General features: G+C 37.0%; 6 protein-coding genes across 9 annotated transcripts; 4 read left to right on the plus strand and 2 right to left on the minus strand.

Annotated features, from left to right (window-relative positions):
• Positions 1–480: 480 nt before the first annotated feature.
• Positions 481–1,361, plus strand: LOC124637604. Its single transcript, XM_047174196.1, has 2 exons — positions 481–902; positions 1,015–1,361. Exons 1-2 carry the CDS (start codon positions 808–810, stop codon positions 1,301–1,303), a joined length of 384 nt encoding a protein of 127 aa, XP_047030152.1. The 5' UTR covers positions 481–807; the 3' UTR covers positions 1,304–1,361.
• Positions 1,362–1,905: 544 nt separating this feature from the next.
• On the plus strand, positions 1,906–3,994 carry LOC124637292 (pyridoxine/pyridoxamine 5'-phosphate oxidase-like). The gene is made up of 5 exons (XM_047173644.1): positions 1,906–2,308; positions 2,456–2,612; positions 2,815–2,914; positions 3,005–3,264; positions 3,725–3,994. Exons 1-5 carry the CDS (start codon positions 2,221–2,223, stop codon positions 3,888–3,890), a joined length of 771 nt encoding a protein of 256 aa, XP_047029600.1. The 5' UTR covers positions 1,906–2,220; the 3' UTR covers positions 3,891–3,994.
• Positions 3,884–5,269, minus strand: LOC124637291 (histidine protein methyltransferase 1 homolog). The gene is made up of 4 exons (XM_047173643.1): positions 5,027–5,269; positions 4,708–4,938; positions 4,461–4,627; positions 3,884–4,387 (listed from the first exon to the last, which is right to left on the minus strand). Exons 1-4 carry the CDS (start codon positions 5,079–5,081, stop codon positions 3,983–3,985), a joined length of 858 nt encoding a protein of 285 aa, XP_047029599.1. The 5' UTR covers positions 5,082–5,269; the 3' UTR covers positions 3,884–3,982.
• A 351-nt stretch (positions 5,270–5,620) lies between these two features.
• LOC124637293 (proteasome activator complex subunit 3) lies at positions 5,621–9,353 on the plus strand. 2 transcript variants are annotated; one of them, XM_047173646.1, is made up of 5 exons: positions 5,621–5,783; positions 6,100–6,237; positions 6,449–6,664; positions 7,968–8,183; positions 8,466–9,353. In XM_047173646.1, exons 1-5 carry the CDS (start codon positions 5,763–5,765, stop codon positions 8,607–8,609), a joined length of 735 nt encoding a protein of 244 aa, XP_047029602.1. In that variant the 5' UTR covers positions 5,621–5,762; the 3' UTR covers positions 8,610–9,353. The 2 variants fall into 2 exon arrangements, with proteins under 2 accessions (XP_047029602.1, XP_047029603.1); XM_047173647.1 differs by lacking the exon at positions 5,621–5,783 and adding an exon at positions 5,821–5,977.
• Positions 9,354–10,504: 1,151 nt separating this feature from the next.
• LOC124637289 (coiled-coil domain-containing protein 181-like) lies at positions 10,505–13,480 on the plus strand. Of its 2 annotated transcripts, XM_047173642.1 has the most exons (5): positions 10,505–10,633; positions 10,753–11,325; positions 11,755–12,004; positions 12,368–12,514; positions 13,123–13,480. In XM_047173642.1, the coding sequence occupies exons 2-5, from the start codon at positions 10,765–10,767 to the stop codon at positions 13,182–13,184; spliced, it is 1,020 nt and encodes a 339-aa protein (XP_047029598.1). In that variant the 5' UTR covers positions 10,505–10,633; positions 10,753–10,764; the 3' UTR covers positions 13,185–13,480. The 2 variants fall into 2 exon arrangements, with proteins under 2 accessions (XP_047029598.1, XP_047029597.1); XM_047173641.1 differs by lacking the exon at positions 10,505–10,633 and having other exon boundaries at positions 10,647–11,325.
• Positions 13,472–18,853, minus strand: LOC124637288 (ankyrin-2). 2 transcript variants are annotated; one of them, XM_047173640.1, is made up of 8 exons: positions 18,720–18,853; positions 18,078–18,152; positions 17,854–17,981; positions 17,104–17,310; positions 15,744–15,948; positions 15,229–15,380; positions 14,450–14,659; positions 13,472–14,067 (listed from the first exon to the last, which is right to left on the minus strand). In XM_047173640.1, exons 2-8 carry the CDS (start codon positions 18,124–18,126, stop codon positions 13,888–13,890), a joined length of 1,131 nt encoding a protein of 376 aa, XP_047029596.1. In that variant the 5' UTR covers positions 18,127–18,152; positions 18,720–18,853; the 3' UTR covers positions 13,472–13,887. The 2 variants fall into 2 exon arrangements, with proteins under 2 accessions (XP_047029596.1, XP_047029595.1); XM_047173639.1 differs by lacking the exons at positions 18,078–18,152; positions 18,720–18,853 and having other exon boundaries at positions 17,854–18,033.
• Between the last annotated feature and the right edge of the window lie 13 nt (positions 18,854–18,866).

Raw genomic sequence — 18,866 nt, forward strand, 5'->3', positions numbered from 1 at the left:
GTTTATATGCGCAGTCCTGTTTACTAATATTATGTCTATGGTAAGGTCAATGTATCTCTTTCTAAAAATTGCCAGTGTAAATATTTATAAGATTTTAAACAAGAAGAAAGATATCACATAAAAAATAGCAATAGTATTCTATAAATATATGTGCATTAAATAAATATCTAACCATATATAATATTATTACTAAGAAATTAGAGACCACAATGGTATGGTGTATGGTAGTTTTTATTTTCAGTTAATTTTCGACTGTCTCAAATGTCTGAAAATAAAATGAAACATGTATGAGGCCGAATTCATTATCATTATATAGTGAAACGATCCAAAGATGTTGGATATTGGTATCCTTCATTCCGGTACGAGTAAAAGAAAGTAAACGGTCTGAATTCAAGAAAGACTGTTTACTCGTCTACAGAATAGGCCGCTATGACAATCAGTTAATTTTTAGTTATTCGAGCCTAATCGTGTAAATGAGTCGACTAGTTTCAAAGACGGCAATCTGTGCATTTTTCAAAAATTGAGTTATTAATGTGGTAACACAGATAAATTTGAATAAAACCGCTTGAATTAGAAGCTACCTAACAAAAGCGGTAATCTGCTATATAAAAATCTAATCAAAATCCTGGCTTAGGATCATATGTGGCATTCTTTAATACGTTTTTATTCAAAAACGGCAATCTTAGGTCATCGACCAATCAGAAGCGAGCGTTGGTAATGGCCGCTCGCACATTATTGTACGGAGATTTTAACACGTTTTTAGTGTTATTTTAATTACAATTAAGTGATTGAAGGTGTAAAGTTATAATGGAGTCAAGCCCCAGCCTTGTTACTAATAAATTTGCAAGAAAACGCAAACGAGATCCCGAAAATTGGTCAAGAAACCAAGCTAAAATATTGAGGTTAGTTTGAAGTTAGGGCTGTCACGAGCTGGCATGCTGTTTGGGTTAACTTTGGTTTTATTGAAGTGCTTACTGCTAACTTACCTGCTTACGTATTTTCTATTCTTTTTAGATATACCCCAATATCAATGCCAGAAAAAGTTTGTAACCATAACTCTAAGGCGCTTAAGTGTGATACTCTAACAATGTCGCAAATGAAAAAATTAGTAATAAAGATAAATAAATTATCAGATTTGAAGAAGCTGTTGTGCAAACATTTTGGTGCTGAGTGGAAAGAAATTCCAACTTTGTCATATTATTGTAATATTTTTGATGAGCAGGAGTCGCTTGATGCATCGACTATACCACCTTCTGATTATTGCGATGAGGCGTTAGAAGAGGTTCCAGATCTCCGTATATAATAATATTCTTTTAAAATTTGTGTAAGAAGTAAGTGCAATTAAAAGTTTGATTTTATGAGCCCATTTTTTTATTTATAAGTCCCCTTAAATATACCCCCATACTTTCAGTCAGACAGCATAATTTTTATGCTATTGTGACAACCCTGATTTTATAAGCAGGTATTTGGTATCAAAAATGGCAATCTGCACATATGTCAGTTTCAAACCCGGCTATCTTAATAACTTAATTTCATATCCGGCAATCTGCAAAATTAATATTTAATTTATGACTTATTCTTAGTAAAGAAATATAAAAACCATGACTAATTAGTTCTGTTGAATATTAAAGAAAATTTCAAAAGTAGTTTTGGAATCCTAAAGACAACTAACACCAAGTAAGGCGTTTTTTTGACATAACCAAAAAAATACTAAAAGTCAGATTGCCGACTTTGAAACTAGTCGACTCAAATATAGAGTGAAATAAAGACGAAATAATTGGAGTGAACGTTCACTCGGGTGAAGCGTCTAATATTAGCTTTATGGGAATAAGTTAACTTCCCTTCTCATTTCAAATTAACACGTTGGCCACACGACGCTTGCGAAATTGACATTGACAAAGTTCATTGACAGTGACATCCTGACAGCCCATCATTCTTGTCAGATTATCACAACAGCTCGATAGATGTAGATTCACTATATAGATTACAACGACAGTTAGATAAATAGAACAACGACTTTTTTGTTGATAGTAATGTGGTTTAAGAAAAACCACTACACTGATTACACGAAGCTACGTAATTACATTATCAGCGGTTTGTTATCTGTTATTGACAAGAGTCAGTCAACTAGAATTTAGTTCATTTTCAATTCCAAGGCTGCTCGCCCGTATAAATAATTCAATGCCGGTCTAAAATCAATTAATTCACAATTATTTTTGCATGGGTTCAACGCGCATAATCAATTTGTCAAATACTTTCAGTAAGTTGGGATTGAACAGTTTAAGAAACATGAGTATTGATATTGGAGGTAAGTTAAAATTTTGATAACTTTTAACCTAACTATATATGTTTGCTAAACAAAGTGAAAGTGATGAGGTTAGTGATGAGGTACATTTCTGTGTCCACACATTATTTTTAGAATGTTTCCAACATATTTTTTTTTTATAACTTGCAGGCATGAGAATAAAATACAAGGACAAGGATGACACCTTCTTGGAAAGCCATCTGGTATCGAAAGAACCTTTTGGTCAATTCAAGGCTTGGTTTGATGAAGCCTGCACAAAAAAGGAGATTCTTGAACCCAATGCAATGTGCTTAGCAACTGTATCCAAGTAAATATATTTTTACTATCTTTATCTCAAGATCATAAAAGCAATATCTGTATTCTTCCCACTATTGTTATCTTTTCACATGAAGTTTAACTGTTCACGTGCCAGTAATTATTAAAAAATATAAAATTAATTGTCTAGCATATATCGGTGCCCTGGCATACAACGGGTCAATATAACTAAAGTTTTATTTGGATTTTTTCAGAGAAGGCTTCCCATCAGCAAGATTTGTGTTATGTAAAGGGTATGGGAAAGATGGATTTAAATTCTTTACCAACTATGGAAGTAGGAAGGCTAATGAAATGGTCTGTATTATTTTTCAAGACTAGCAGAAGTAATCTTAATATAAAATATATTTTATTTATTTTTAATGTAAATTATGTTGTACATTTTAGAACAATAACCCAAATGTGGCTGCAACATTCTACTGGGAATTTCTGAACCGGTCAGTTAGGATTGAAGGTAGTGTGGAAAAACTGGATGAAGAAGAATCAACGAGGTATTTCCACTCTCGGCCAGTGCCTAGCCAAATTGCAGCCTGCACAAGTTTCCAGAGTACTCCCATTGAATCTAGGGATGTATTGGTTGCTAGAGAGGCTGTTTTAGAGCAAGAGTACATGATTCCTGAGAAAGAAGTTCCTAAGCCTAGCTTCTGGTAAGTTCCTTAACTGGCAACAATCAATCATCATCTGCCTAGCTTTTTCCCAACTATGTTGGGGTTGGCTTCCAATCTTCCAGTGTTTTACAAGGAGCGATGGCCAATCTCCTCAACCCAGGCAACCAAATACCCCTTAGTAAGAATTGTTGTCAGATTTTCTGGCTTCTGACTACCTGTGTCGACTGCCAAAGATGTTCAAATGACAGCCGGCAACAACATAACATAACAATGATAAAAAAAAAATCATAGTTATAGTCAAATTATTTCAAGTAAGCCTATTTAAGGTCTTTCGAAACATCGTTCCATAAGTGGGTCTCACAGAGAAGAAACAGCATGGAGTCATGCACAAAAAGAAATTAATTGTCATTTGTGTATAGCAACATTCTGAGAAATCATAATACAGTCACTTTTATTTGCCTAAAAGTATAATTAATATTAATTTTATATTTATTTTCAGGGGAGGTTACATAATCCGTCCCAGAGCTGTAGAGTTCTGGCAAGGACAGAGAGACAGGCTCCATGATAGAATTAAATTCAGGAAACCAAAAGACGGAGAGGTGCCTGATGGAAAGCTACTTCATCAAGGGGAAGATGGATGGGTCTATGAAAGATTGTCTCCTTAAATAATTCTTTGCATTTACTTGCACGAAAGTCTTCCAATATCTTTAAGTTTACAGTTTCATTGAAAGCAATCATTAGTACAATCAATAAAGTGTTATTCTGTTAATTTTGTGATTTTTAGTATTTCCCTTTGTATGCCACCTTCACTCTTCCAGCAAACTGTGCTTGTTAAATGCCCGTTTTTGGTAATATTTTGCTCAAATTGACGTACTCCGCCCCCAACTCCGAAGTAGTATGTTTTGGCTGCTACATATGCTGCTCCAACCTTGCTCAGTCTATCCACAAATAGTTTGATAAGTTTTTCATAGTTACTATCATTGTAAATTGTCTCTGAGGTTAGGATTATATCAAACACTTCAGATCGAGGTAACTTTTGGTTGAAGGAATCCCAGTCTCCTGAATAGAATTTACACCTCTGTATTTCTTTTTCTCTGTCCTCTTCTTCCTCAATATTTAGTAATACATTAGGTATTGTCAGATGTTCCAAAACTTCCTTATTCTGGAAAAAATGGTTTAAAAATAATAAGAGTTTCTTTTTTAGTGTTTATATGGTATTTATATAATATACTTACATAATCTTGAAATGTAACTTTAGAGTTGTGTAAAAATGCATATATTCCAAGAATTCCAGCACCACATCCCAAATCCAATACATTACTATTTTCAAATTTCATTCCAGTTAGATTTTCTTCAAGATATTGTATTAGATCATAAGTACATTCCCAAATCTTGAGTCCACCTGGAATTGAATAAATTTTTGTAACAAGTGTTCAATTTGCTTTATACATTTTTTTTTAACACATTAGAACCTTTTTCTACCTTCATATTTGCCAGCAACAAGGTCGCTGTGTTCCTTTTCTGCTAATTCAATTACATTTTTAAGTCCACTCTCTTCAATACTAGCCATTGCCTCGCTCACTACTACATGACCAATCTCTACATCGCCACAGGCAAACATCTTTGCGCGGATAACTATGCTATCAAGATTTTTTATTTGTTTATCTGGTACAATTTCTTCACTTTCTAACCACTCAATGGTTTCCTTCGTTTCTGTTGAAGTAAAAGTTTTATAAATGATTTTTTAGTATTTTACCTTGCTTCAATATCATTCTAACCATGAATAATAACAAAGTTTTACCATCCAGTTTATTATCGTCATCTGCACCTGAAAAATTGAACCTAAAAGTACTCATATTGTATAAAAGTGCTTAAATTTCGTTTCTACTTATTTAACTTATTTCTACTCTTTATAAGAAAATATTAAATTAGAAATAATTCACAAACCACACCATGTGTATTTGTTTACAATAAAATGTCAAAAATAATTTAATCAAAAGTAAAAATTTTGATCGCCTTAAAAATGACGCCATTGGTGAAGTAAATCTGAACTTTATTTGCATGAAATACAGTTCTAATTTGTTTACGTTTACATTTATCGCCACAGAGTATTAAAAAAATATCCGCAAAATTACAGTTCATACAATGAAGAAGAAGCAGGGACTTTTTCATAGAATAATAATGTGTCAGAAAAAAAGAAAGAAATATTATTTTATAAAAAATTAAAAGTTTGTTATGTCACATCGCCATAACGTTGCAAAAATATTGTAATATTAAAATATAATGGATAAAGATCTAAAGGAAAACGAATCATTAAAGAAATCGGTATTGACGAATTTGTAATTTTTTAGCTTAGTAACTTACATTCATGTACACGCGAATGAACGCTACGAAATTAACAAAACGAAATTCATTTCATTCATTCATACACACGAGTTGTTAGCGTAAAAAGTTGTGTGGAATTACAGTATTTTGTATTATAACTATATAAAGGGATTTGTTATAGTTAAAATCCCACAAAAAAATAAATTATAACAATGACAGACGTTTCGAAAAAGGTAAACCTATTATTAATTTTATTAATACATCGCTTTGTTTGACACGAGTAACGTACTTTGATTAGTGTGTGTGTGACCTCACAGTTTTCCGTAAAACTTCTGTTGAATAATATCGTTTTGTGGTGAAATCTTGTTCTGAAGTGTGGATTATCCTGTGTAAAGCGCCGGAGCGTGTAATGATTACTATGGGAGCGGTAGGTTCTACGTAGGAGAGCGCATAACCTCAACATTACGCGACCGTGGGGTATCTTAGGCGTAGCATCGGATAATGGCTGTTGTTGAATAGCTCGTGTAATTCCGACACGTGTGCTTTCAGGTACAGGACTACAAGGATTCACTCAAGCAGAAGGCTGAGCATCTTATCATAAAAGGCTTTCCAGAGAAGATAGTAAAATTAAATGAGCTTCTAGAAACATCAAATTTTCAAAATCGAGATTTAGCTGATGTACATCAGGTAATTACTCTATATTTCAATAAAATTTCAGACTTAATCAAACAGTCAAAATACCATCTTGGATGTTGTTGCAAATTCTAGTATTTCTTCGAATGTCTTGTCATTTTCTAATGACTCATAACTCTGTGTAACCCAATCAATACTATTATATAGGTAATAGTTACTTTTTATGTTTGGAAATGAAATGAACAAAGTGTATGTATTATTCCAGGACCTAAACATTCCAGTACCGCCTCCTGCATCAGCAGCAAATGAGCCAAATGCCAAACGTCAGCGAATGGACTCCTCGGAGGTGTCCAGCAACACATCGGAGGGCACTCGTGTGTATGCCCTGCCCAACGGCACCGTGCCATGCAACAAGCCACTTAGTGACCTCATTCACCTTGTTAAGCCACACATTAGGGAACTGGTTGAAGATTCCAATTTGGTAAGCTATTATTTTATTTCAATATTATTTAATGATAAAATTTCAACCATTTATAAGAACAGTACGTTAGGACTCTGAATCAGAACCCACCAGGATAATTGTTAAAAGAAGAAGAAACTTCCATAACTGATGCTGCTTATTATTTAGTCCATTGTTGATATAGGCCTCTCACAACTACTGTCCACTCGACCATTTCATGAAAAATTTGTTATCAAATGCTAGTGTAGGAATGTTGTCATCATTTCGTACAGCTATAACAAACATTTTGACAATTTTACTCTTTACTACTGAGCTCATTGCAAATAAGAGTTTTATTATAAAGCTTCCATCCATTGTATTAAATGAAACATCATCAACATAAGTAATGGTAACTAAATGAAATTTCTTATTGGGATGTTATTTATTAAAGACTTACTTCATTGACTTACTTTAATGACAATTGATCAATTCTGTGACTTGAAAGTGGCCTATCTACAGTTATTGACATCATCATCCTATCAAGTGTAATCAAGTTAGCAGAATCGCACAGTATTTTTTTTTACATACGGAAATGCAAACTATGTCTGTTTCACTATTGTCACATGCCTACATAAACATATATGGAAATCTGTGTATAGATCTTTCTGATTATATGCTATTAAGCCTAATGGAATCAATCGCGATCGACATCTGCACAAACACTGCGTATGTCGCCTCGTCAGTCGCCAATCGAAACGACGCCGTATGACGCGACGCCAGCAAACGCCCAATGATATGACGTTTCTTTCCCTGCGCACCTCACGAATTGGGTGAGTTTAACTCTAGGGAGAAATATGCGTATTATCACTTCATTTGTTTTCTACTGCGTGGGATGGTCGAGGGTGGCTCGGTGTCGTGGGCGAGTGACTCGAGGAACGACACGACGTGATACAAAATACTATCCTGTTACTTGCTCAACTACTTCCACTTGTAGCTCGTCCCTCTACGTTGCTCGATAGACAACTTATAGAGATAGCGCCGACTTGATTTTTGCCATTTATGTTTTGCGTCACTTTTGGTCATTTTGCCTCACGTCGTATTAGTTTCGTTGCTCTCCTGGGGCATAGGGCAACAATTGACTATTCCATTGTTCCTGTTAAATTGGTGACCAAGACCTTTTTGCAGGTAAGAGTGGAGTTGGCATCAAACTGCACAATTCTGCCAATACCAAGACTTGACATAGTATTTTATAAACTTTGTTTAATTTGCAGGCTCTTTTTATGTATTGATGTTCTAAATGTAGATGTATAAACAATTTCTCAGCATCTCTATGATATTGTTTCAGCTGAAAATGTGGATATCATTCATGATTCCTAAAATCGAGGATGGCAACAACTTTGGTGTATCAATACAGGAGGACACACTTGCCGAGATACAATCAGTGGAGTCAGAAGCGGCTGCTTTCTTTGACCAAATCTCACGGTACTTCATCTCGCGAGCGAAGATTGTGTCTAAGGTTGCCAAATACCCACACATCGACGACTACAGAAGAGCTGTACGAGTGAGTATTCAAAGTATTTTTATGCATATATATGGTATAATAAAAGCTTTTTCGTCTCTTTCGTGCCAAGAAACATTTATTTTAGAATTTCGCTTTTTATTAATTTTGTACAATAAACAAAAAATTGAAAAAGCCATTTGTGGTATTTTTCTTCATTTGAAGAAACAGGCAAAGATTCTCTATTTAATTGAAATTAATTATTTTCTTCTAGTAATTTTTTAGAGTTATTTCTTTACAGAACTGTGCAGTCAATTATTATTAATGAAACTGTTTATTTAACAGGAGCTGGACGAAAAGGAGTACCTGTCGTTATGGCTGGTGATGTGCGAGATTCGTAACCGCTACTGTTCGCTCCACGACATCGTTATCAAGAACTTGGAGAAAATTAAAAAACCACGTTCGTCAAACGCGGAGTCTCTATACTAGGCGCTATTTCAATCTCAAGTAGTATCTCTTTAGTCACATGCAACTGTAAGAATACACTGTGAATCTAAGAGTAATACTTAACTGGCTTTCATGTCTTATTTTTTATTCACTGGGCAGTATTTCTGTATATATCAAACCAACAAATAGCTTTGTTTTAGCCAGCTCTAAAGTTTTGATCAATCTCTTTATATACGAAATCAATGTACTAGTGACATGTACCACACCTTATTAAACTAGTTTAGGTGCTTCATTGACTAGTGAGTAAAAAGTAAGGAGATTGTGTTGTGGTCTCATGGCAAGGCGGAGAGGTTGAAGACTCGTATTATGTGTGAGACTGTGCTGTGTTGTTACACATTAATATATTTGTGTCACACTATTGTAATGATGATTGATTGTGAAATATTATGACCAATTTGTTTTTGTTTATCTGAAATTAAACATTATTCCCCATAGTATTTAAAAGACAACTTGCTATGAAACTACAATATGATTTGTCAGTTGTTCCAAAACTATTCATAACTAGGTTTTAGTTAAGCTAAAATATTATGTTGTTACTTAAAATACTGTCAATAAACTTCAGTGGTTTACCATTTCTATAATATCTCAAAATTTATGTTTTCTTTAAGATACCTACATATGACATATTTTTTTTTCAAAAGTGGAGTGATTGGCTAATAGTCAATATTTCATTTTTAAAAATGTACCCAATGATGATAATAACGAATACATTTCTATGAATGTGTACAAATGTAGTTTCTTTGACTCGCCCTGAAACCTCGTACTTAACTGTTACCAAACTTACCCAAAACACTCTTTCTCGCGTACGTAAATACGCACGAGAGAGAAGCCTGCTGACGCGACGTTCGTAACATACATTTTTTTTTAATGAGTTGTATAATCAAAATAAAAATTAACCAAGTTCTGATGTACGTTGATAAATAATACGGATATTTTTGTTGAAAGATCATTTTAGAGGTACCTAAGTTTTCATTTTTTTTGTATCGAGAAAACTTTTAGAAAACTTGTTTTGAAAGTAACAGGGTTCTTAGAAATATGTTCAAGATTAATATTTTATTTTTTTCGCCGTCAAATCTATAGCTTGCTTGGGCTAAAAAATTGTTTGATGCAAGCCAATTTCGGTATATAGCCTCTAACTGTGAACCATACGAAAGCAGTAATGGTAGGTAAATCCGTAAATTCCAAACGGCGCTTTCCTATAGGTACACTTGGGTAATGCCAAAAATAATATATTTATGGATATCCATTTAGTGTTTACTAGCCGTTTACCCGCTGCCAGTGGGAACTACTGCCCGTACCGTTTAAAATGTAGGGACTACCTATGTATAGTCTATGTTACTCGGGAAGAGTGTTTGCAAAAGTGAAACAATTTTTGAATATTTCATTAGCCTTTAGAGTACAAAAAAAGTCCGGTTTATTATATTATATATCTACACTAATATTATAAAGAGGAAATGCAGGTACTCCCTCATGTAGCTGTACCTAATGAATGTACCTAAATGTATGTTAATTTTCAGCCGTACCTACTGGATGGATTTTCTTGAGGGCTAAGATACTACATCTTCCTAGCTCGCCTTTTCCAATATTTCTTTTCCTACATTAGGTACGTAGATAAGCGAACCTCGAGGGAGGCCTTTGTCCAGTAGTGGACGTCTTTCGGCTGACACAAAGACGTAGATAAATAGGTATCCTCCAAGCGTGACAGCCGCACATGTCGATCACCAATAAAGTTGAGAAAAGCTTTTCGGATTCCTTTTTATTCGCACCAAATGTTGGAATATTCTAGAGAGGGTCGTCAGTGTTCTAACATCAGCACTGCGACCTTTGGATACAAGGTAGCTACTTGATTCAGTATCAAAAATACCACACACCTGTTTCATGATTTTGAGATCTGTCTAAGAAAAGTTAACAAATGTAAACCAAAACACTACTGGTGACTAACAAAAGTCAAATGAGTTTCGTTTTCAGAACCACCCATCCATATTTTGACGTAACGTTCTTTTAGGGTAAGACATTTTGACAGTCTACTTCTACAACATATATATTTTTATATTTATTTTGCTTCGTCTATATTTTGTGCTCTGGAATTATTAATTTATTTAATTATGGTAATAAATTGTTAAAGGGTATTGAGGTAATGGCGAGCGACATCGACAAAGGGAACTTTGGCGACAGCGCCCGTAACACTACGGTGTACGAATTGAAATCTAGAAATTCCAATCATATTTTTGATGGCGCTGGCGAAAACATACAATACTATAGTGATTCGGAATCTGTTGCGTCGAGAAAAAGTAAAACACGGTACATAAATCCGGCTATTTACATCGAACCAGTGGAGTCGACGCACTCTGTGACGTCTCTGCAGGCGGACTCGTGTATCTCGGACGTGACTCCGCACCCGCACAGTAGCTATAGGAGTAATTCAACCCCGCTGTTAAGTGGCCGAGACTCGAGTATCTCATCAGGTAGTGTGAAGAGAAAGTCATGTCGACTGACAGGTGCAGGGAACTTACAAGGTGCAGAGGAAGAAACACCGCGAACACCGTTTGGCCGCACGTACCGTGATGATGGACCCGATACGTTCAGGCTGTCGGTGGCATCCGTGTCCACCACTACTACAGCCAAGGATGAAAGGGAACGAAATGAAAAGAAAAAGCAAGAAGCCTTCAAGCAATGGGTTGCACGGAAAGACCAAGAGGTACCAATTTACCAATTTTTGCTTTAGTCGTAGGAAGTTTGTTGTAAGTAGTTAGATTTTTTTAACCTATCTCGTTGGTCTAGTGATTACAATAGTGACGGCTGCGTATGAGGTTTTTATCAGACAATAGGGTAGAATTTCTGAATCAAAATCCTTGCCCATGGTGAAGTCGGTTGACCTACTGATTTTCATGCTTTCCAAGCGTTATACCTCTTTATACTAAGGTTAGACTTACCGTCGTTCTTGCCTGTTGTCTTATCAACAGTAGTTTGCATTTTAGGTGAAATTGTTCCTAAAAAAATATTAGGTATATTTGTAGTAACTAGTAAGTGGGTATCCCAGTGTACCTACTTTGCATTTCAGCTTTATGTTTTAACGAACTTCTTCAGTCGTTTACATCGTTCCATTTTTTGTTGTTGTGAAACCTAGAAGCGTGACAAAGCTCGCTTGGAGAAGATGAAGCGTCAGGTGGTCCCTACAACGTCACAAGAACAACGGGAAGAGTCGTACCGGAGATGGCTCGAGCGAAAACGAACGCAAACGGAGCGACAGCGAGCTGAGGACATCATGCGACAGTACCGACACAACGAACAGCTTGAGAGAGAACGTAACAAGCGTGAACGAGACAAGGAAGAGAAGCTAGCAGAGTGGATACGGAGGAAGGAGGAGGAAATGAAAGGTGATGTTATAAGCTTTTGAGCCGTAGCCTACTAGATAGATGTTACTTTTAAGTGAGCCCAATTCCGATAGATTAGGAATAAGGCTTGAAGTTTGTGTAATTGGTGTATATGTAGGTATACAAAAAGAAGTGTTTACCGAAAGAGGGCGAAGACCATTGATATACAAAAACCCTGTCAATGGCGAAGACTTAAAAATATGGTCCTAAACTCCTAATGCGATCGAATGATGATATTTCTGTGTTAGGTACCTACACATATGTATTTTTCGCCCCGCCTGAGAATAGGCTCTGCTGGGCACGTGCCCGTAGGAACTTATAGTAAAGTAGGTAGTGGGTATACCTATAGGAAGGAATGTGTTGTAGCGATGAAAACTCGTGAGGAGCGCCGGGCTGCGCGCGCGGCGATCGAGGAAGAGCGCCGGCGAGCCAACGGGGATCGCGCATACAGGGACTGGCTTCGCACTAGCAAGAACAAGCCCCTACCCGTGCCGCTCAATCAGGGAGAACTCAGTAAGTGCATTGTGTAAACGTAGTTCTATTTCTTAGTCGAGAATTTGAGAAAGAACCTGGCAATGCGTTCCCGGGTCAAGAGTTTATTTCTGACAAGTGCCTTCCGTGTTTCCCAATTATTTGGGTAAGTCTTCCTTAGTAACTATAATTTTTGATTTGATAGTTAGAGGTCTGGCATAGCGGCCACATAACTACTGATTGGTGTTGAATATTAATTAATAAGTACTCTGAAAATATCGAAGTTTTCGGATTTACCTACGGCGCAATTACTTTTAGAATTCAGAAATGTTGCTATCGTAAGTTGAACAAACACATAAGCTGCTAGTGAAGAGAGCTATTTTTAATTCTTCTTGGGGGTGAATCCAAATGCTAGTTGCGTTGTGAAGGTCAGGTTTCCTATAAGTGTCTAGTTCACTAACGATCGAACGGTGCAACGTTATTGATCGGATATTCTATAAGTACCTCTAATTTACCGTATGACATCATGGTTTGGTGTCGTTCAAAATTGTTTCTGTGATATATGGACCATAATTACCAATCAATAATGTAATAAAATATTTAGGAGTGTTAAATGAGTGAAAGTTTCCATTCAAAGTATCTAATTTCAGGTATGCGTGGTTCCGTCTCACAAATGTATATAAATCCCATACCTTGGCAGTTCCCGACATGAACGTCTAAGAAGATATCGTTGTAATTAATTGTAGGTATTTTTAAAATTAACTGATTAATGATCGTTATTGCTTTTGTGCGCACGTCAAAATCACAATTTTGTGTAATATATAGAACTGTTGTAATGGTTTGTTCTTATTATTTAATAATCGATGTACTTCGTTTTAGAATAAATTTTCAATTTTTAGATTAACATTTTGTTGTAGTCGCATTATTTACTTTATCAGGATGATGGTGGTAATAAATATAACAGACAAGCTGAATGCTCGTTTAAATAAAACAAGATTGTTTATTCGACATATAGTTTTATTATAATTATAATTTCCAAGGTATACATTAGGGTCCCATCAAGTATATTATACGTAAATACATACGATAGAAAATTCACAAATATCTACTATTCGGCACGCGATAATTTTCCTAAACTCCTAAGATTAACTACGATGACATGAAAATTAAAGTTTGCGATTTGCAAAATGTGCGTAATAAGAAGCAACGAATGGTTCCTAGTACTATCAAAGGCCGATCACAAAGTTTTCGTACAAGCCACAGCCATCTTTGATGCCTAACTCTAATTTTGTTCTAAAACTGAGAGCCTATTCCGCGAACCTGAGCCAGTGCATACTCACCGTATAAAAATTCAAAATTCTCGTCTAATTAACTGGCCAGTGTTGAAACAGGTCCTAAATGTGTTTCCTCTTATATCAGTATACGTCCTCTTCCTCCTTGAGGCGTAGGATCTCGGATTTGTTCATGAAGTAGTATGTGGGCTGGCGACCCTTGAGGTCTTTGAGCACGCGCTTGGCCCCCGCTCTGATCAGCACTCGGCTTAGTGACTCTATCTTCTCTACGCCCATCGCGTAGTGTAACGGTGTGCGTTCCAACTGGGGACCATATTTTTATATCAGTATTTGAACTTGAGCTTATTATAAATATAAGAGAGTCATTACATTTAAACACTCTATTAAGGGGGCCCATTAAAAAAAAAATTACAAGGATAAGACACTTTCTCGAAAGAAAAAATATTCTAAGCCTGAAAGAAGTAATTATACGAAACCATTTTAATATTTGATTGAATACAAAGTTACATAATACCGCCCACGTTTGATTTTGTAGGACATATAATCGGATCGTTATTTTTTTGGGGATATGTGTGTAATTGCTCTATTACTATGTGTTCTATTTTCCTCCGGTCACCGATTATATCGGACGTGGGTTGGCAACATACCTATATAGTTCTACTCTAGCAGAAAATGGTCTACTCACGTTGTCCCCCAGACGCAGTAACTCCGGGTAGGTTTGTGCGAGGTAAGCCACTACATCTTCATGTTCGGCCAACACAGCGACGTGTAGTGCTGTACGACCGAACGAGTTCTGACAACGAGCCAGGGTTCGAGCACCCTCGCCTGACAGTGACGCTTGCACGGCGCTCAGGTCGCCGCGACGGACGGCGCCGTGTAGGGCTTCGCGGGACTCCTAGTCAGGGAAATCAAGTGGCTCAAGTTGGATTCAACAAGAAGCATAAGGCGTCGTCCTAATTGGCAGCGAACGCGCGATGGCGCGATGCGATTTTCATCTAAGACGTCGTCCCAATTGACAGCGATCGCACGATGACACGATGCGTTCTCGTCATGCGATGAGTTCAAACATACAGATTTCATCAGAGTGTCCTATTTGAACCTCGGAACCTCGCAAGTGAGATGAAAAACGCCATCGCGCGATCGCTGCCAATTAGGACAACGCCTAAGTGTTGCTGTGTGTGTCTACGTATGTATACTAATGTATCTGTGTATGTATACTTCTTCTTTTGTACTGTTTGAGAACTAACTGTCCTCCGTGTTGTCAGGTTCTTAAGCCAGAAGAAAAAAAAGGCAGATTTTACGATATCTTCTTCGTCTCTTTTCATTTTGGCACAAACTACTTTTGTTTGATCCAGTTAAAATTTTAACATCGTTGAAAAAGATAGAAGTGTGCCTAGGGTCCTTCTTTTAGGGCTTCACGAACCTAAAAAGTAAAGGAAAAACATACAATACTGTAAGGCTTACCTCAAAAGCAGGTATAGAAGCGAGCAAGTTGCTCATGTCGGTGTCACCTCGCTGAGCGATCACCTCAGTAATAGGCACTCCTTCTTCATCCACTACGTCCAGTATGTGGTCATACCCTTCCATTAGCAGTTCCATTATCTTATCTGTGTTTCCTGATCAATCAAAATCAAATCAGTTTGCCATGAAAACTGAGTCTAAAGATAGATGATGGTCATGTAAGCAATCAAGGGTCGATAAAATTTAATCAAGTACAAATTCGAAGTTAGGTTTCATTTTTATAAGTTTTGCGTCATTTTCACTTTTAATAATAGGTGGGGTTGTATTGACTATTATAGTCTAGACTTTATTAATGTAAGCTTACATTAATCGCCTTTTAGGTTGCTTGAATTACCAAAAATAGTGGCAGTGGGAACAGGGCAGGGGGAAGAAGTGGCAATTCCTTTTCTTGTATGAGGCGGCAAGGACCGTTTCGTGTATGAGGATATTCAAAAAGGACTTCATAAGACCTTTCTTACCTCTAGCAGCTAGATGTAGCATCCACTTATCGATTTCAACGGTGTTCTCGGGCACATTAGCCTGTATGGAGACGTCTCGAGCGGTGCGGTACAACTCGTCTCTATAGCCGAGGCTGATGTCAGACTCTTGTAGGAGTTGGAACAGGGCGTTGCGGGCGTGAGTGCGGGCCGCTGCGAAATGCAACATCGACTGGCCGTGTTCGTCCTAAAGAGGGATAGTGTTAAAGTTAATGGAGGCCTATTGATGTCAAATTATACCACGACAGCCGAGATTCTTTAAAAAAATACAAATTGTGGTTATTCTCAGTGAGTCATATCAAGACAAACCATCTCATCATATGCATCTCATTTTTCAGCCCAGTTACGTTTTGGTTAGCTTCCTGTCTGGCCCGATTCAGCTGAGTCCAAGCGTTATACAAGGAGCGCCTACTTATCTGACCGCTTCAACCTAGTTACCCCGTTACAGTTACCCAATACCCCTAACTAAGTAAGACTGGTTGTCGGACTTACTGGCTTCTGATCACTCGTAACGTCTGCCAAGAATGTTAAAATGACTGCATAGACCAGGGGGAGGACACTCCGTACATTTTGACAGCTAAGTAAACGAAGAGTCGCCACCTTTTATTTGGCCCGGAAACTATTTACTATCTAAAAGATACCTTAAATTACCAACAGATGGCACTACACTATAATCGATTTTGTTTGTTAATATAAAATTATTTATGCAATATTAATTAGAGAAAAGTATGAGGAAAATATTAGACACTTTAAAAAAAGATATAATAGGCGAATAAATTAAATACGGTTTAAAAAAGCACAAATATCAAATTTCATCTAAAAAGACCTGGTGTCAGTATTCCAAGTAACTTAACAAAACCGATCATAATAATATCAATATGGCGGTTTTTTGCATTCCGCATACACGCGTAAATAAAAAGTAATATATAATAATTATTTGTTTTCCTTCGACCTTTTACTATATTAACGATGACATTTTCTATTAGGGTAAGTAGCACCATGTAACTATAACGATAACCAATGTTATAGTTATATGGTGCTACTTACCCTAATAGAAAATGTTATGAATATGATGCATAATTATAATATTTTTATAGCTATAGCTATGTAGGTAGTTCGGGGCCAATTTAGAGAAAGATGGCGCATTGTCAAATTGGGTTGCAAGAATAACACGTGAGTGGGCTCTCTTTTCCCTATATATTACTTTACTCTTTGGCATAGACCCACCAAATTATCGTACATTTCGAAACACGGAAGAACCCGTCATGACAAGATGGTCACCTATCCTCGAACCAACGACGCAAACGATATAAGAAGTATAAATAGTACTTTCAACACTAACTCTAGTGGCACTACTGAAGGCGGACTCCGGTGCATCAGGGCTGGTGACGGGCTGCGGTTCGACGGTGACGATGTCAATGGGCCGCTGGTGCTTGGTGGCCGTGCGGTTCCTGAGCGCGACCGGCGCGTTTGCCGGGGCGGCTGCGAGTCGCGGCGGTTGTTCGTTCTCTACTTCGGCTGCTTCGCGGGTCACTAGCATTTCGGTTTCCTGGTTTTATAAATTGTATGTTACCTGATTTTATTTTTATTTTACATGCAATGCTTACAATATTAAAGCTAATTTCCCAAGTATATGCTAGACCGCATTGAATTCTATATAGCTTATCAACCTTGATAGATACACAGGTTATGAAGTAATGTTTTTACTGAGAAAGCAATAACACATTGTCAATCCAAAACAATCTCAATATATCCCAGGTCAGCGAATAATTTCCGAACTTCTTATAATTAACTCAATCTGGAAAGTAAACCAAAGTTAACCAGGGTGTGTGATGTAGTAGAGGATTATGCATGCAGGGCTGTAGCAGCATTGAAAATATTTCGAAATATCGATAAAATGTTTTAATAATTAAGTATAAGTGAGAGAACGCATGCTAACTTCATTGATAACTGGCTATGTAAGGTATTCTCATGCACTTGAATTATATAACGGCTATAAAAAACAAAATAATGAATTCCCATACCAACAAAACAATAACATATTATGTTTAGAAAAAAGACAAACAATAAGATGTGTGAATGACATGCTCACCTGCGTACCTAGATTTGATTTTTCTTGATCTGGAAAGTTATGAAGAAAACTGGCCAAGAACGCAACTGGATCCTTAGGCTTTATATTAGCCACCTCGGTTAGACCTTTTATCAAAGGATCGCCGAGAGCTGTGAACACATCGTCCATATGAATGTCCTTATTGTCTTTCACTAATTCCATTTTGGTGTAAATTGATTTATTTTAAAACTTTAACAGGAGCTTACACTGAGCAAGATATCTGCCCTCTTCGGTCCGAAAGATGGGAATGTCCATGTGACCATTGTCGGCGTGGCTTGTGCCTGAAAGCGATCAATTATTCAGTGCCGGCCTTCGATATGTTTGCGTGGAAGGGGAAGGGGTGTGAGAATCCATCAAACACGTGGGTTTTTACGCGAACGTGAACACCTGGTGGGGGCAGTGGGTGGTGAACGATTATAGTCGGTGGTAGTGGGAACTGGACAGAAAGGCTCTATTAGCATTCGCCACTCATAATTGATATGGCCCATTGTTATCGATCCGCTGCTAAACGTTAACTCTGAGTCACGTTATTATGTTTTAAAAGGATATTGACGGATTGTGTTATATTAATAGTGTGTATGAATAAGAGACAGGAACATCACGTAGTTTACAATGCGTACTCACTAGAAAGCACACACAATCTAAAGACAATACAACACAGTTTGACGACACTCTGTATCTAATGTTGGAAAGACAAGAATGGTTGATGGTGAGCGTGCAATTAGACCAAAGCTTTTTGTTTACTATTGGATGTGCAAGCGTGAACGTTTGCAATGACTTAACTTGGTGTAAGACTCACACGAACACGCCACCTCACACGGATACCAACGATATTATTCAGTACTGACCTAAAACTTTACAGATGTAAATGGATATCTAGATGTTGCTCAGCTGCAACCATACATAGGCACGCTTTCAGTACCTACAATCTTTCCAACATTCGATAAACTTATTTGTGAAATGTGAACGGTTGTGAGAAAGTGAACAAAGGATTA

This window comes from Helicoverpa zea, chromosome 16 (assembly GCF_022581195.2).
Source record: "Helicoverpa zea isolate HzStark_Cry1AcR chromosome 16, ilHelZeax1.1, whole genome shotgun sequence".
Classification (NCBI taxonomy): domain Eukaryota; kingdom Metazoa; phylum Arthropoda; class Insecta; order Lepidoptera; family Noctuidae; genus Helicoverpa; species Helicoverpa zea.

Bases quoted from the DNA above. Each gene is read 5' to 3' on its own strand.
- LOC124637604 (XM_047174196.1), top strand. From the start codon at position 808: ATGGAGTCAAGCCCCAGCCTTGTTACTAATAAATTTGCAAGAAAACGC. The intron at 903-1,014 runs GTTAGTTTGAAG...TATTCTTTTTAG, and splicing joins AACCAAGCTAAAATATTGAG to ATATACCCCAATATCAATGC.
- LOC124637292 (XM_047173644.1), top strand. From the start codon at position 2,221: ATGGGTTCAACGCGCATAATCAATTTGTCAAATACTTTCAGTAAGTTG. The intron at 2,309-2,455 runs GTAAGTTAAAAT...TATAACTTGCAG, and splicing joins CATGAGTATTGATATTGGAG to GCATGAGAATAAAATACAAG. The intron at 2,915-3,004 runs GTCTGTATTATT...TGTACATTTTAG, and splicing joins GTAGGAAGGCTAATGAAATG to AACAATAACCCAAATGTGGC.
- LOC124637291 (XM_047173643.1), bottom strand. From the start codon at position 5,081: ATGAGTACTTTTAGGTTCAATTTTTCAGGTGCAGATGACGATAATAAA. The intron at 4,939-5,026 runs GTAAAACTTTGT...TTACTTCAACAG, and splicing joins TGACGATAATAAACTGGATG to AAACGAAGGAAACCATTGAG. The intron at 4,388-4,460 runs GTAAGTATATTA...CATTTTTTCCAG, and splicing joins AAGTTACATTTCAAGATTAT to AATAAGGAAGTTTTGGAACA.
- LOC124637293 (XM_047173646.1), top strand. From the start codon at position 5,763: ATGACAGACGTTTCGAAAAAG. The intron at 5,784-6,099 runs GTAAACCTATTA...GTGTGCTTTCAG, and splicing joins TGACAGACGTTTCGAAAAAG to GTACAGGACTACAAGGATTC. The intron at 8,184-8,465 runs GTGAGTATTCAA...TTTATTTAACAG, and splicing joins ACTACAGAAGAGCTGTACGA to GAGCTGGACGAAAAGGAGTA.
- LOC124637289 (XM_047173642.1), top strand. From the start codon at position 10,765: ATGGCGAGCGACATCGACAAAGGGAACTTTGGCGACAGCGCCCGTAAC. The intron at 12,005-12,367 runs GTGATGTTATAA...AATGTGTTGTAG, and splicing joins GAAGGAGGAGGAAATGAAAG to CGATGAAAACTCGTGAGGAG. The intron at 12,515-13,122 runs GTAAGTGCATTG...ATCTAATTTCAG, and splicing joins GCTCAATCAGGGAGAACTCA to GTATGCGTGGTTCCGTCTCA.
- LOC124637288 (XM_047173639.1), bottom strand. From the start codon at position 18,033: ATGGAATTAGTGAAAGACAATAAGGACATTCATATGGACGATGTGTTC. The intron at 15,949-17,103 runs GTTAGTGTTGAA...ATCCCTCTTTAG, and splicing joins CCTTCAGTAGTGCCACTAGA to GACGAACACGGCCAGTCGAT. The intron at 14,068-14,449 runs GTGAGTAGACCA...TATGGTCCCCAG, and splicing joins TACTGCGTCTGGGGGACAAC to TTGGAACGCACACCGTTACA.